Source organism: Solanum verrucosum, unplaced genomic scaffold, assembly GCF_900185275.1.
Source record: "Solanum verrucosum unplaced genomic scaffold, falcon-dt-bn FXZP01000217.1, whole genome shotgun sequence".
In the NCBI taxonomy this organism is placed as follows: Eukaryota; Viridiplantae; Streptophyta; class Magnoliopsida; order Solanales; family Solanaceae; genus Solanum; species Solanum verrucosum.
The window spans coordinates 657,991-672,650 of record NW_026020032.1 but is presented as its reverse complement, the minus strand read 5'-3'; the positions used below and the strand labels follow the sequence as shown (position 1 = coordinate 672,650).

At 31.1% G+C, this 14,660-nt stretch overlaps 1 protein-coding gene across 1 annotated transcript; it reads left to right on the top strand.

The window, feature by feature from the left end:
* Window positions 1-249: 249 nt before the first annotated feature.
* On the top strand, window positions 250-1,584 carry LOC125821424 (uncharacterized). The gene has a single exon (XM_049500842.1). The coding sequence runs from the start codon at window positions 250-252 to the stop codon at window positions 1,582-1,584; it is 1,335 nt and encodes a 444-aa protein (XP_049356799.1).
* Window positions 1,585-14,660: the final 13,076 nt, after the last annotated feature.

Below are 14,660 nucleotides of genomic sequence, written 5' to 3'. Positions count from 1 at the left end.
TTTATAGTCTTAAATATATCACGTGTTAAAGCAGATCTTAAACTTGTTACCTAAAGAGGAACCTGTTTTTTAGACCAAAAGAGTATCAAATTAGGTATAGTGGTATGTTACTTTTCCTATTTACTATCACATTAGGATTTTTCAGCCCGTGTAAGATTATATTTGTTGCTCTCTTTATAATTACATCCATAAGTACTAGCCTAGCTTTTATAACTAGACCTTAGCTTATATTTTAATTGCAAGCAAATAATGGCCCTTAGAAGCATATGGCAAGAAGAGACCCTCATAGATATCATAGACATGATACTGAAAAGAGTTGGCATTGGTGACTATGTACGTATGACTCTCGTTTGCAAGTCATGGAGATCAATACTTGCTCATCTCAAGCCATCACATCATCCTACCGCCCCTTGGCTTTTACAGATAAAAGATTGTGTGTATAATGATCATATAGGATTCAACTTCTATAGTTTGTCTGAGGGTCGTTTTTATTCTTTTAAACTACCTACTCATATCTTGAATAAATATCCTAAGGTAGCTCATGGTGCTACGTTCTGTTGTGCAACTTCTAATGGCTGGTTGGTTCGTGTTGCTGGACCGGACCATAACCCTAATATGTTCCTTTTTGACCCTATTTCAGAAATTGATGTCAAACTCCCTCCATTGACAACAATACCATTCTCCTCAACATATATTAAGGAGCATTGTAGAATAGCATGCATGATCTATACGGTTTACGTATTTTCAATCTCGGATGATCCGACTAGAAATCTTATAACTGTTACGGTTTTTGGGGATGTACTGAATGATGAAGAAATCTTGGCATTCTGTAATTGTGATATTGGAGTCAAAGAAGAAGAGAGATCGTGGAAGATATTTGATGCAGATGGAGCAATTAGCGGCTATAATACTGAGAGCATGTTATTTCATGATGGTGTGTTATACATTCTTATTTCAAATAAGGATTATGATGATTTTAACAATTTTAAGTCAAGTGATCAGGATGATAAGAGAATCGGTGACGAAATAAATCATGTTATCATTCTCAAGACTGACTGTTGTGAAGTGAAGATGAAAATAATTGATATAGTAAAACACAACACAGCTCCTCATATTCGGCCTTGTGATAATAAGCTTCGCTTTATTGCTTATTCTGGACTAAGATATGTGTATTTGGCTAAGTCAATTACAGGGGAGTTGCTTATAATTTGGAACAAGACAGATCCGTTGTCTGAACATGAGGATGATTATGAACTTCATATCTATCATACTAGTAAATTAACAATCGAGCGATATCAAGGTATCTCTAAAACTAGTAAGGATTTTGAATCTATCACTAGTTTGGATGATCAAGCACTATTTGTGTCGCCAAATAGCAACTCTTTCTCAATTCCTGCAACAAGTGATGATCGAAATGGATGTCAAGCAAATTGCATCTATTTTACTATGGATGGCATTGATGCTCTCTACAAGAAATCTTTAACTCTTTATCGTCAATCGGGTATTTACTTAATGCAAGAAGAAAGGATCAAACGACCTTTTCCTAATCCACCATTGTGGTTTCAACCACAACTTCGCAATTAAAACTTTGTAATATAATTGGTACGTTTCCTTGTTTTCTTTTTCCTTCTTTCTTTGCGATTATTTAGACAAGTGTTTATATCAAGATATGTATTTTTTATTTTATTTTTATTTTTACACCCTCCCTAGGAGCTCCCACCCCTTTTGCTCCCTTGGTGACTCGAACTCGCAACCTTCGGGTTGGAAGCGAGGGGCACTTACCCTCTCGTCAAGATATGTAACTGTCAATATTAAGAAACAATCGCATATGAACTGTTGGAAGCAGTTGCTAAAAGACGTATAGGCTACATTGCAAAGTTGTATGATTGTGGGGTGTCGGTGGAGATATTATGATATATACTGCTATACTTACGATTCTAACATCAGTTCAAGTCACATCTTACATGGTAGCACTTGTTGATCGTTCCTATGACTCACTGACTAGAAATCTTATTAATTAGCTCTACTCTACAAGATAGTGTTAATTTTAGCAATTCCAGGGAACCCAAGATTCTTGTTAGTTGTAGTAATTATTTCTTCATTTTTTTTTATAGATTACGTTACAAATCGTAGTGGAGCTTCATTCTTTTTATTTATTCTTATGAATAGAAGTCAAGGGCGAATTCGCAGTCAGGCACCAGTATACCAAACACAGGATGAAAAACTAAAAAGAAAACGTATAATTTTTCTGAGTTTCACCCATAAACATTATGAAGTTTATCAGTTCTCATAAAAGCAAAATGTAATGGCGTTTGGAGGCGAATTTGTGAACGAAAGGGTTTAAAGTGGGAAATTGACTCAAAAAAGTGAACAAAATTCACTTTCAGAAGCAAAAACCCATTTTCAGAGCTATAGTTCATAAGCTCTCCCCTGTCATTTGCAAAGTCACACCTCTTCATTTTTCATTCACACCTTTTAAAATCCAATAATACATATCTACAGAATAAACAGAGTATTCATTCCATCTTTTTTGACTATATCTTGAATGATTTATAAGCTATATAAATAATAATGACTTATTTTAGATCACATTTTTTTAAAATTTGCGTCAAATTAAATTACATCATATAAATAGAAATAGAGATGGTATCGATCGATTTACTTAACTATTTGTCTTCACTCCTGTTTATATGATCTAGTAATCTTACGTTCTTTCATCTGTTGTGGTAGGTGTTTATATGATCTAGTATATGTGGTGTATTGCTCCCATTTTCTTGATTTCGTATATTCTAATGATGCGATTCAAGGAGTATATTCGATCTCACGATGAAGTTGTGTGATTGATTGACATTATTTTCTAGGAATTTAATCTGTATGAAATGCAACCTGAAATCAACTTTTGTCCCAAAAAAAGAGCATACATACATAACTTCTGATTTTAATTTTGCTTCAGTTTTTTTAGAGACACCAAAATATATTTTTAAAAAAAGTTATGGCAACAAAAGTTGTTGACAAACATGTATGCATACCAAAAGATTGTTAATACAAAAAGATACTAAATAAAATACTTGAAAAGATTATGAAAAATTGATATTTCATTGAGAAAAGAGAGCAAAACACATCTATAAAGATGAGCATGACTTGTTTTTGTGGAATATAGCAAAATAAACAGAGCATTGAAATAAACCTTTTGTAATAACTCTGCACTGATTTGAGCTGTTAACAAAGCTCAAGAATTCGGATCACTGTACTCTGTAGAAGCTTGTAATTTCTTTTCGTGAAAGTTGATAGAATCCTCAACCCAAAATACTACCTAGAATCTTCATCACACACTGGAGAAAGCTAATAAAAGGGGGGAAATCGAGCCAAGAACACACAAATGTAAAGGAGAAAAATCAGCCCAAACAAGACAAGAAAAGTAAAACCCGCCACTGCAGCTACATCATTGTTTACTGGTGTGTTCAAAGATGAACGACTTGAGATCTTCATTTTCTTTGAAGATGATTTCATGGTGGCACAATGCACCTTCTTCGTTTTACCGGCCATTTTTGCAGAACAAATTTTCTTTTCTGTTTTTTTTTTTCGTTTTGGGAATTGGAGGGAGTTAACTGCTTTTCTTAGTAATATATATAATAGAGTTATCACCCTTAAAACTTGTACATTTAATAAAATGCACACCTAAATTATTAAAATTTTTAATTACCCCCTCAAACATTATTTTTTGGAACTATTTACCCCTAATTTATGAGAAGTTTTAATTATCCCCTTAAATATGAATTTTTGGTACTATGTATCCCTAATGCCACATGGCGTAAAAAAAATTATTATGTACCAATTTAGATGACTATCTTAAGAGAAATGACATATTCCTCTATTTAGTAAAAAATTGATTGTATATTTTCCATTTTATTTTTAATGAAATTGAAAATTAAATTGGGCTCATCACTGAAAAATTTCTTAAAATGGGTAATGATTTGAATGATTAAAGATTAAATCAAATTCAAATTATTTTAAGTTCAACCCTTAGAATTCTGACGGATTGAACGAGTTATCATTATTTGGGCTCATTTTTTACACCCCTAATTTTATTTATGAGGAACTTTCGCAAATAGTCACTATAATAAACTTAATTATACTCCATAGCTATAATTTGCATATTTACTGGTTGTAGCTATAGTTTAAGCTGTCTCGTTTGTATAATTCGCAGATTTGTACAATTCGCGGGTACATTTGTATAATTTAGTTATTTTTGTATAAACTCGAAACAACAAACTTATACTATTACAAACATCAAAAGTGTAAACAGTTATACAAATTTCGAATTATACAAAAGTTATACAAATTATATTACACAAAATCTAAATTATACAAACGTGTGAATTATACAAAACTAAAAAGTTGAGTCGCGTAATTATAGCTAAAAGTAGGTCGCGAATTGTAATTAAGGCAAACTATAGCGCTATGTTAAGTAATTAACTAGTATATGTTTGCTTATACGTGTAATTTTCCCTTTTATTTAATTATTTGTCTTCACTTCAATTTAGTCTCCACTCCTATTTATATGATCTGGTGATCTTACGTTCTTTTAACTGTTGTGGTAGGAGTTTAATTCTTGGTTTATTTTCGTTTGTGTTATTGTTTTAGTATACGTGGATAGGGGTGTACATGGTTGGATTGGATCGATCTAGTAAAATTCGGGTTTTTTTAATTTGTTCGATAAAGTATTTCTACAAACATATAATTAACTTTGTGCTTCAAATATTTCTTTAGATAAATATTTTTGTATACTTATACATAAAAATATGTATACGTAGATGTAACTGTATTTTTATATATATGTTTTTTGTTGTGATTTTCAGTCGTATATGTATGTGTATTATATGTATTTAAATATGTATATGTATATGTAATATTTTTTGTATTCAGATAGATTTGTATAAAAATCTCTCTCTCGCTTTATACAAACACAAATTATACATTGTATTTTGTATAATCCGTGTTTGTATAAACCAAGAAAGAGAGAAAGGCAAAAGAGAATTGAATAGGGGAAGATTTGTATTGTATGATTATAAGTGTATAGGACAAAGATATATGTGTTTGTATGTGTATACACTTTTCTCTCGCTTTACACAAACAGAAACGCAATTTATACATTTGTGTTTGTATAAAGTGAGAGAGGCGAGGGAGAGTGGCGAGCGAGATTCGCTGGGGAGAGAGGCGAGTGACAAACTATTTGCTACGGATTAGAATTAAATGAAACTGTGGTTATAACATTTAATTTGAATTAATAATTTGCTATTGTATACAATTTTTCCTAAAAAGAGTATTACAAATTAAAAGTCATAATGAAAATTATCATAATTTAAATAACAATCAAAACATATTGTATTGTATTTAAACTAACATCACAATATAATGGGTAGCAACAATCAAAACAAGAAACTACCTTCTTCTTTTTTAATAAGCGTGTTACTATAAAAAATAATCCAAAATAGACTCGTATAGTTTCACTAAAATTACCAAATTAGAATCTACAGTACGGTGTAATAATTAATAATTCTAAATAATTTTAATCTGATAATTTAAAACATTATTACATTAATATATATTTTTGCGACGTATTCTTAATAAATTAACCAAATTTTTGGACATCCATGCTTATGAACCTTACGTTGAATGAATTTTGGGAACTCGACGCCATCTTCAAAATTTAGCATAGTTAAAATTGATATGGTTTTGCCTCGATTTTCATACTTTATTTGAGCTCTACTTTCTTTTTTTTTAGGACAATCAAAATATTACCATAAATGTTTTTACTTTTTGAAAGAAAAAATATAATTATATTTCATATTTTGATATTTTTTCTTTAGAGAAAAAATTTTGAACTCTGTAAATTGAACCTCCTCTAATCATATCAAGAATACAACAACATCCGCAATGTCATTTATGAGTTTTGTTTAGGGAGAGATTTTCTCCCAACATGTTTATGTTTTTTCAATATAAGTTTTATAATATGTAAGTCAATCGATCAAATCATATAATAATATTTTGATTTTTTAGTATAGTTCTTTGTATTATGATTTATCGAGTCTATGATTTGCAATTATAAGCTTCCAGATGAAACCATGATTACTTTCGAACCCAACAAAAATTCACTAATTTCAAATTAAATCGATATAATATATCTCTTTTTTTAATTATCATAAATGTTTACTTTTCCTAGTTACTATAGGATTATATTTGTTGCTCTCCTTATAAATGTACTAGCCTGGATTTTATAAGCTTATATTAAAATCGCAACCAAATAATGGCCCTTAGAAGCATATGGCAAGAAGAGACCCTCATAGATATCATGGACATGATACTAAAAAGAGTTGGCATTGGTGACTATGTACGTATGACTCTCGTTTGCAAGTCATGGAGATCAATGCTTGCTCATCTCAAGCCATCACATCATCTTACCGCCCCTTGGATTTTACAGATAAAAGATTGTGTGTATAACGATCATATAGGATTCAACTTCTATAGTTTGTCTGAGGGTCGTTTTTATTCTTTTAAACTACCTACTCATATCTTGAATAAATATCCTAAGGTAGCTCATGGTGCTACGTTCTGTTGTGCAACATCTAATGGCTGGTTGGTTCTTGTTGCTGAACCGGACCATAACCCTAATATGTTCCTTTTTGACCCTATTTCAGAAATTGATGTCAAACTCCCTCCATTGACAACAATACCATTCTCATCACGTTTTGATTATCGACGCGGTAATGCGTTCCAAAAAATCGCATTTATGGTTAATATGGTTCATGTATTTTCAATTTCGAATGATTATTCAACTAGAAATCTCATAGTCGTGGTGAATTTTATGAACGAGTTGGAAGATGAAGAAGTCGGAGAAATATTGGGATTTTGTAATTGTGACATTGGAGTGACAGAAGAAGAGAGATCATGGAAATTATTTGATGCGGATGGAACAATTACCCACAAAAATATTGAAAGCATGTTATTTCACAATAATGTGTTATACATTATTGTTTCTAAGGAAGAGGATTTTTTGAGTTTTAAGTCAAGTCAAGATAACGAGGAGAGAATTGGTAAAGAAATAAATTATGTTGTCGTTCTCAACAGTGATCGTTGCGAGTTGAAGATAAAAATAATCAATATAGTAAAACATAACACGGCTCCTCATATTCGGCCTTGTAATAATGAGCTTCGTTATTCTGGCCTAAAATATACCTATTTGGCTAAGTCAATTACAGGGGAGTTGCTTATAATTTGGAACAACACAGATCCATTTTCTGAAGATGATGTTGATTATTATGATCTCGATATCTATCATACTAGTAAATTGGCAATCGAGCGATACGAAGGTATCGAGAAAAAAAGTAAAGACTTCAAATACATCTCTAGTTTGGGTGATCAAACACTATTTGTGTCACCAAATAGTAATTCCTTTTCAATTCCTACCATAAGTGGAAATGGATACCAAGCAAATGGCATTTATTTTACTGTGGATGTGCTTGATACTCTCCACAAGAAATCTCTAGCCCTTTATCGTCAATCGGGTATTTATTGTATGCAAGAAGGAAGGATCAAACGACCTTTTCCTAATCCACCAATGTGGTTTCAACCACGACTTAGCAATTAAACAACCACATTCATTTTCGTTGCTTAGTAGTGATTTCATATGTATTATTATACATGTTATTCAAGTTTTGGATGTTCAAATTATTCCTCATGAAATGTTAAGTTTTGTAATGAACTCTGTTTTTTACTCATAATGAACAGAAAATCAAGGAAGTAATTGAATAGGATGAGTTTTGACCTTAGGAACTACATAAATGTCGAGAATCAACCAAAAGGAAAAATCCATAGCCTAGGTGACTCACAGCCTCCCTCTCGCCCAAATAAATGAAATGGGATGAATCAAATCAATAAGCTTTTTGATTGATTCAGGGCGTAGCGAAGCCAAATTCAATCAAGGAAAGGGGGCTTATTCTCAACTCTTCTCCGCAAGCTCTTTCAGTTGTTGAATGCGTAAAACAACCTATTCCCCTTTACGACGACTCGGTGACCTTTGACACGTTACACCTGGTTGCACGTAATCTTGACCGGAATGGTATACCAATAATATAAATGGTACTAACTAGGATGATTCTCCCTAAGTCTATTCGGGTTTCGTAAAGCCATGTCAAAGTCGTTAATAGACCCTAAACACTATAAGAAAGTAGAGATACAGGGTGTGTTTGGTATGAAGGAAAATGTTTTCCTAGAAAATGTTTTCCTGGAAAACAAGTTGATTTTTGACTTATTTTCTCATGTTTGGTTGGTGAGTAGAAAATATTTTCTGGAAAAGATTTTTAGTGTTTGATTTATGAATGAAAAATATTTTTGAGAAATATCTTTTATTTTTACTAGAGTAGAAAATAATTTTTGAAATTGAAAATATTTTTTAAAAACAAACTTAAATTTTTTTTGGGGGGTGGGTGGTAGGGGTTGGGTGAAGCGGGGGGTCGAGGGTAGGGGTGAAAAAATGAAAGTTTGAAGTTGAAAATATTTTTTAAAAACAAACTTAATTTTTTTTCGGGGGGTGGGGGCTGGTAGGGGATGGGTGGGGTGGGGGGCTGGTAGGGGGTGGGTGGGGGGGTCAAGGGTTGGGGTGAAGAAATAAAATTTTGAAGTTGAAAATATTTTTTAAAAAACTTAAATTTTTTTTTTGGGGGGGGGGGGGTTGCTGGTGGGGTGGAGGGTTGGGTAGGGGTGAAAAAAATGAAATTTTGAAATTGAAAATATTTTGAAAAACAAACTTAAAATTATTTTTGGGGGTGGGGTTGGGGGGGGGGGGGCTAGTAGGGGGGTGGGTGGGGGTTCGAGAGTAGGGGTGAAAAAAATAAAATTTTGAAATTGAAAATATTTTTTAAAAATAAATTTTAATTTTTTTTTGGGGTGTGGGGGGCTGGTAGGGGGGTGGGTGGGTGGGTGGGGGTCGAGGGTAGGGGTGAAAAAATGAAATTTTGAAATTGAAAATATTTTTTATAAATAAAACTTAAAATATTTGGGGAGTGGGGGGCTGGGTAGGAGGTGGGTGGGGAGGGGGGTCAGGGTAGGGTGAAAAAATGAAATTTTAAAGTTGAAAATATTTTTTAAAACAAACTTAATTTTTTTTTGGGGGGGCTGGTAGGGAGGTGGGGTGGGTGGGTCGAGGGTAGGGTGAAAAAATGAAATTTTGAAGTCGAAAATAATTTTTAAAAACAAACTTAAATTTTTTTTTGGGTAGGGGTGGCGAGTAGGGGGTGGGTGGGTTGGGGGGGAGGGGTCGAGTGTAGGGGTGAAAAAATAAAATTTTGAAATTGAAAATATTTTTTAAAAACAAACTGATTTTTTTTTTTGGGGCGGGGGGATGGCCGGGGAGGGGGTGAGTGATCGAGGATCGGGATGAAAAAATAAAAAATTGAAATTGAAAATATTTTTTAAAAACAAACTTAATTTTTTTTTCTTTTTGAAGGAGGTTTGGGGGTTGATAGGGGGGGGGGGGGGTTAAAAAATAAAAAATTGAAATTAGAAATATCTTTTAAAAACAATTTATAATTTGTTTTTTTTTTTGGGGGGGGGGGGGGGTGGGGTAAGGGTGAGGTGGGGTAAAGAAGTTGAATTTAAAAACAAGCTTTAAAATTATTATTTTGGGAGGGGGGGGGGTGGTTGGGGGGCTGGTTTGAGGGTAGGGATAAAATAAATAGATTTTTTCAACAAAAAAGTAATTGTAATTTGAAGTTGGAAAAGAGTTTTGGAAAATGTTTTCCTTAAGTTTTGAAGGGAAATCATTTTCCTTAAATTTGAGGAAAATGAGTTGATTTGAAAAACATTTTCCAAAACATTTAACCCAACCAAACATGAAAAAATTGGAAAACATTTTCCGGAAAATGTTTTTCTTCATACCAAACACACCCACAATGACATTTATTTAGTGACATGTCGGGAAAAAAAAGAACTTTTTGACATTTACGAAAGAATGTCATATTAGTAACAACATTTGATACAAGTATCATAAAAACAACGACATTTAGTGATTATATAATGAATAACAATTAGTGAGTAATTTGGAACTAATGAAAATTACTTTAAACAATATATATTATAGTCGTGAAGATATATATGTTTGCTTCATGTTATAAAAATTTGAGGCAATAACTAGCTCAATAGCTTCATGTTATAAAAAATTGAGGAAGTAAAGTCATTTGTTTAGCTAAAATATTTTATTTCAAGTTTTATATTTTATTACTCCGTAGTGTACGAGTCTAATTTGGTAATTAAGTGAAACTATACAAGTCTATTATGGATTTTGGTTTATAGTAACACACTTATTTTAAAAAAAAGAAGGTGGATTCTGGTTTGGATTGTTGTTACTTGTTACCCTTATTGTGATGGTAGTTTAAATACAATATTTATTTTGATTGTTACTTAAATTTTAATATAAGGTACAGAAATTCAAACAATTTAGGTGTTAATTATATCATATTCCGAAAGTTTCCCAAGTTACAATAATTTTGAATTTTTCAAAATTCACGAATACATTGTTCCTTCGTCCGATACATGGCAAATATTATATAACTATAAACCAGATTCATATTGATTTAGGTTTGAAATAATTGAGGTTATGTATTAACAATAACATTTGTACTAGACACATTATATACAAATAAAATTGTACTGTATCGGATACATTATACACAAACAAATTTATCCAAAAAAGCGGTAATCAAATAATGAATTTTCGATGTTTGATCAGGCAAAATTATTTGATTCTGGTTTTTCTTAATTATTATTAAATTAATAAGTACAGATACTACACATGGTTGTGGTTATTTTGTATGAAAAACACCAATTTTTTCTTGGGGATTTCTTGTATATACAAGAAGATCAATTCACATAGAAAAAATCTCCTGTCTTTTTTTTTTTGGTACCGAGGGCGGCTTAGTGCCCCTAAAAACGAGGCATCTGTCTTAGGTTTCTAAATTTGAGGGGCCCATTTTTTAAAAGTAATAATAGAAGGGAAAAGACTCAAATATGTCATCGAACTTTCAGAAAAGGTTCATTTATGCCATCCGTTAAAAGTTTGGTTCATCTATGCCATTACCGTTTAAGAAAAGGCTCATTCATGCCATTATTTTTTAACGGTGATTTTGCAAAACCATTTTTTACACGTGGCCAATTATAATTCGGCCACGTCATTATTTTTTTATAATAAAAAATCAAAATTCTGAAAAAAATAATGACGTGGCCGGAATTATAATTGGCCACGTATGTAAAAAATGGTTTTGCAAAATCACCGTTAAAAAATAATGGCATGAAAGAGCCTTTTCTTAAACAGTAATGGCATAGATGAGCCAAACTTTTAACGGATGACATATGAGCCTTTTCTGAAAGTTTGATGGCATATTTGAGCCTTTTCCCATAATAGAATTATTATAAGTATTTTTTAATAAAAAAGAAATTATATTGTGTCTTTCTTTTAGTTCGTTTCGAAATATTAAATAATATTTTATTTTATTTTGTCAATTTTTAAATTTAACTTCCACGTGATATGTTTAAAACCACAAGATTAAATAATACTTTGGTATATGTATCCATAGAAACATTAAAGCTTTTTCATTTAAAAGAAGATATAACTTTGGATTTCAAAAATTAAAAAAATAAAAGATAGATGTCCAATTTATTTTTGATTTTAGACCACTAATTAATTGACGTCAAAATTGCCTAGACCTAGTAGCTTCTTCAGGATGAAACTTGATAAAATTAATCCATCTTATGAGGAAATTGACAATCTTATGCAGAAAAAGCTACTTTCGAAAAGTTTCATAACATCCGAGATTCTCCCATCCGTCATCCGCCATTTTTTGAGTGCAATGAAAAAGAAGAGAAAAAAAAAAAAGAGAAAAAGGTAAACTTGAAATGGAAAAAGAAACTAAGCCAAGAACTATAAAATTGAAGATTTATAAAGAAAAAAACAAAATTTAAAACCACGCAAAAGCAACGTAAAGAACAAAAACCATTAAAAATAAGGATAGAAAAGCAAAAAATACACTATAGATCATGTCTTTCAGTATCGATACAGTGAAGAAAGGTGGAGAAATTGTAGAATCTTAAACTTAAAAGGAAGCGAAATATTGATTCTCTCTCAGTAACTTGGACTTGGCCATTGGGGAAGATGATGATCTTCCGTAAGTGATTTTTAAACCTTGTTTATGGTGCAGTAAAGTAGTTAGAAGTTTACATAGTTACAGAGTTCGTTTTGACGGTAATCCATTTCACATATTTTTAATTATAAAAAAAATTTGTTTAAAAGCAAAGGGATAATTTGGTAAATAAAACAAGGTCTTTCTTTTATGTATGTATTTAGTAATATAGAGATTAGTTATGAGATAATCTATGAATAATTTTAAAGGAATTTTACACAAATCACACAGTGTTAAGAGTTAATTATCATATCTCTACTTTTTTTCAAATTATAAAAATTTCTTAAATTTGGTGGAATCCATATACATTGCAAAATGTCTCGATATATTTCGTTCCGATTTCGAATACATCGCTCAGCATCCCGATACATTGCGTCTCAATTTCGAATACATCATTCAATGTCTCGATACATCGCGTAAAGTGATGTATCCGATCGATATATCGCGTAAAGTGATGTATCCGAAAATAGGAGAGAGTAAGAATTTTTGTAATTTTTTCAAATAGCAGGAAATTTTAGGGAATATTATAAAATAAGTAGTGAAGTATTTTTTTCCTAATTTTAATCAAAGGTTTGTAGTTCAAGCTCTGAATATAAATAAAATCTTGTTTGAGAGTATAACCCTTGTAATAGGCCTTGTAATATGTGATCCAAATTAACCAAAACTCCAATATAAACTTCTAACATCGAGTGAAAATCTAAGAAGAAAAAAATCCAAGTATATACAATAAGTATGTAATACTTATCTACAGAATAAACAGAGTACTCATTCCATCTTTTGACTACATATTGAGTGATTTATAAACTATATAAATATTTATGAATTATTTTAGATCATATTTTAAAAAAATTTACGTCAAATTAAATTACATAATATAAATAGAAACGGAGATGATATCGTTTTACTTAATTATTTGTCTTCACTCCTATTTATATGATCTTTAAGTTCTTTTAACTGTTGTGGTAGAAGTTCAATTCTTGATTTATTTTTGCTCTTGTTGTTGTTTAAGTATATGTGGTGTTTTATCCCATTTTCTTGATTTTGTATATTCTAGTGAGTAATGATGCAATATAAGGAGTATATTTGATTCCACGATGAAGTTGTGTGATTGATTGCCATTATTTTCTACGAATTTAATGGAAAAAACTTACTCGCATCGCAATGCAATTTTCATTATTACATGATTTAATGAAGTAAAATAAACTATAAATTTAAACACATGACATGCATGTATTTGCTTGGTGTAAACTCTCGGTACGGATAAGTTTTACCCAAATTTAATCCGTATGAAATGCAACCTGAAATCATCTTTTGTAAAAAAACAAAAAAACATACATACATACATACATACATGACTGTTGATTTTAATTTTGGTTAATATTTTCACTCAAAAATTATTAAGTTTTTTTTATAGACATCAATACATTAAAAAGTTATGGCAAAAAAGTTCTTGACAAACATCAATACATTCCAAAAAATTATTAATACAAAATGAAACTAAATAAAATATCGGTAAAGATTATAAAAATTTATCAGTTTTAGAGAAAAAAAATTGATATTTTGTTGAGAAAAGGGAGAGAGACGTCTATAAGAGAGATAAAAGTTGAGCGTGACTTGTTTTTGGGTAATATAGTGCAATAAATAAGTCTGAATGATGTTAAGATTCTTCTACCAATCTAATTTATTTGGATCATTTTAGACCCCATTAAGATGTTTTTTTTTTTAAAAAAAGAATTATTAATGGACTTAATTAATGAATAGAATCTTGTATATCTCCTAAACGTTATACAAGACATATTTTCACAATTTGAGAACACAAAGCAACATAGTAGCTCCATATCTTTTCCACTCAAATTAACAAAACAAAACAGAAATTACATTCAACTACAATGCTAAACTAGTATGCCAAATCTTGATAAAAAAAAATTCAGTTTTCTTTGTCAAAATCACAATAGAATAAGTAACCACAAGGACAAGGAAAATCATAACATCAACCACTTCCTTTTTTCCCTTTCAATCACCTATCTCTTCACTCTCATTTACTTGTTTTAATGAATACAACGTCTAGATTCGTTGATACATAATGTCACACATCAATAATTTGAAAGATAAGTAATATAATTGATATGCTAGAGACACACCTAAACTTAACCAAGTCTTATTACCCTAATTAAATTTATGTGCGTTTCTAGGATTTCAGTCATAATTTAGGAGATACTTGTGCCTTATCAGTCATAATCACTTATCTCTTCACTCTCATTTACTCAATCCCCAAGTATCAATTGAAATCACAACACATTAGTACCATATTGTATTGTTTTAATGAATACAACGTCTAAATTTGTTGATACATAATGTCAAAATCAATAGTTTGAAAGATAAGCACTATAACCGATATCCTAGAGACACACCTAGACTTAACTAGGT

What these genes read in the sequence shown, in the direction of transcription:
- LOC125821424 (XM_049500842.1), top strand. Translation starts at nt 250, where the DNA reads ATGGCCCTTAGAAGCATATGGCAAGAAGAGACCCTCATAGATATCATA.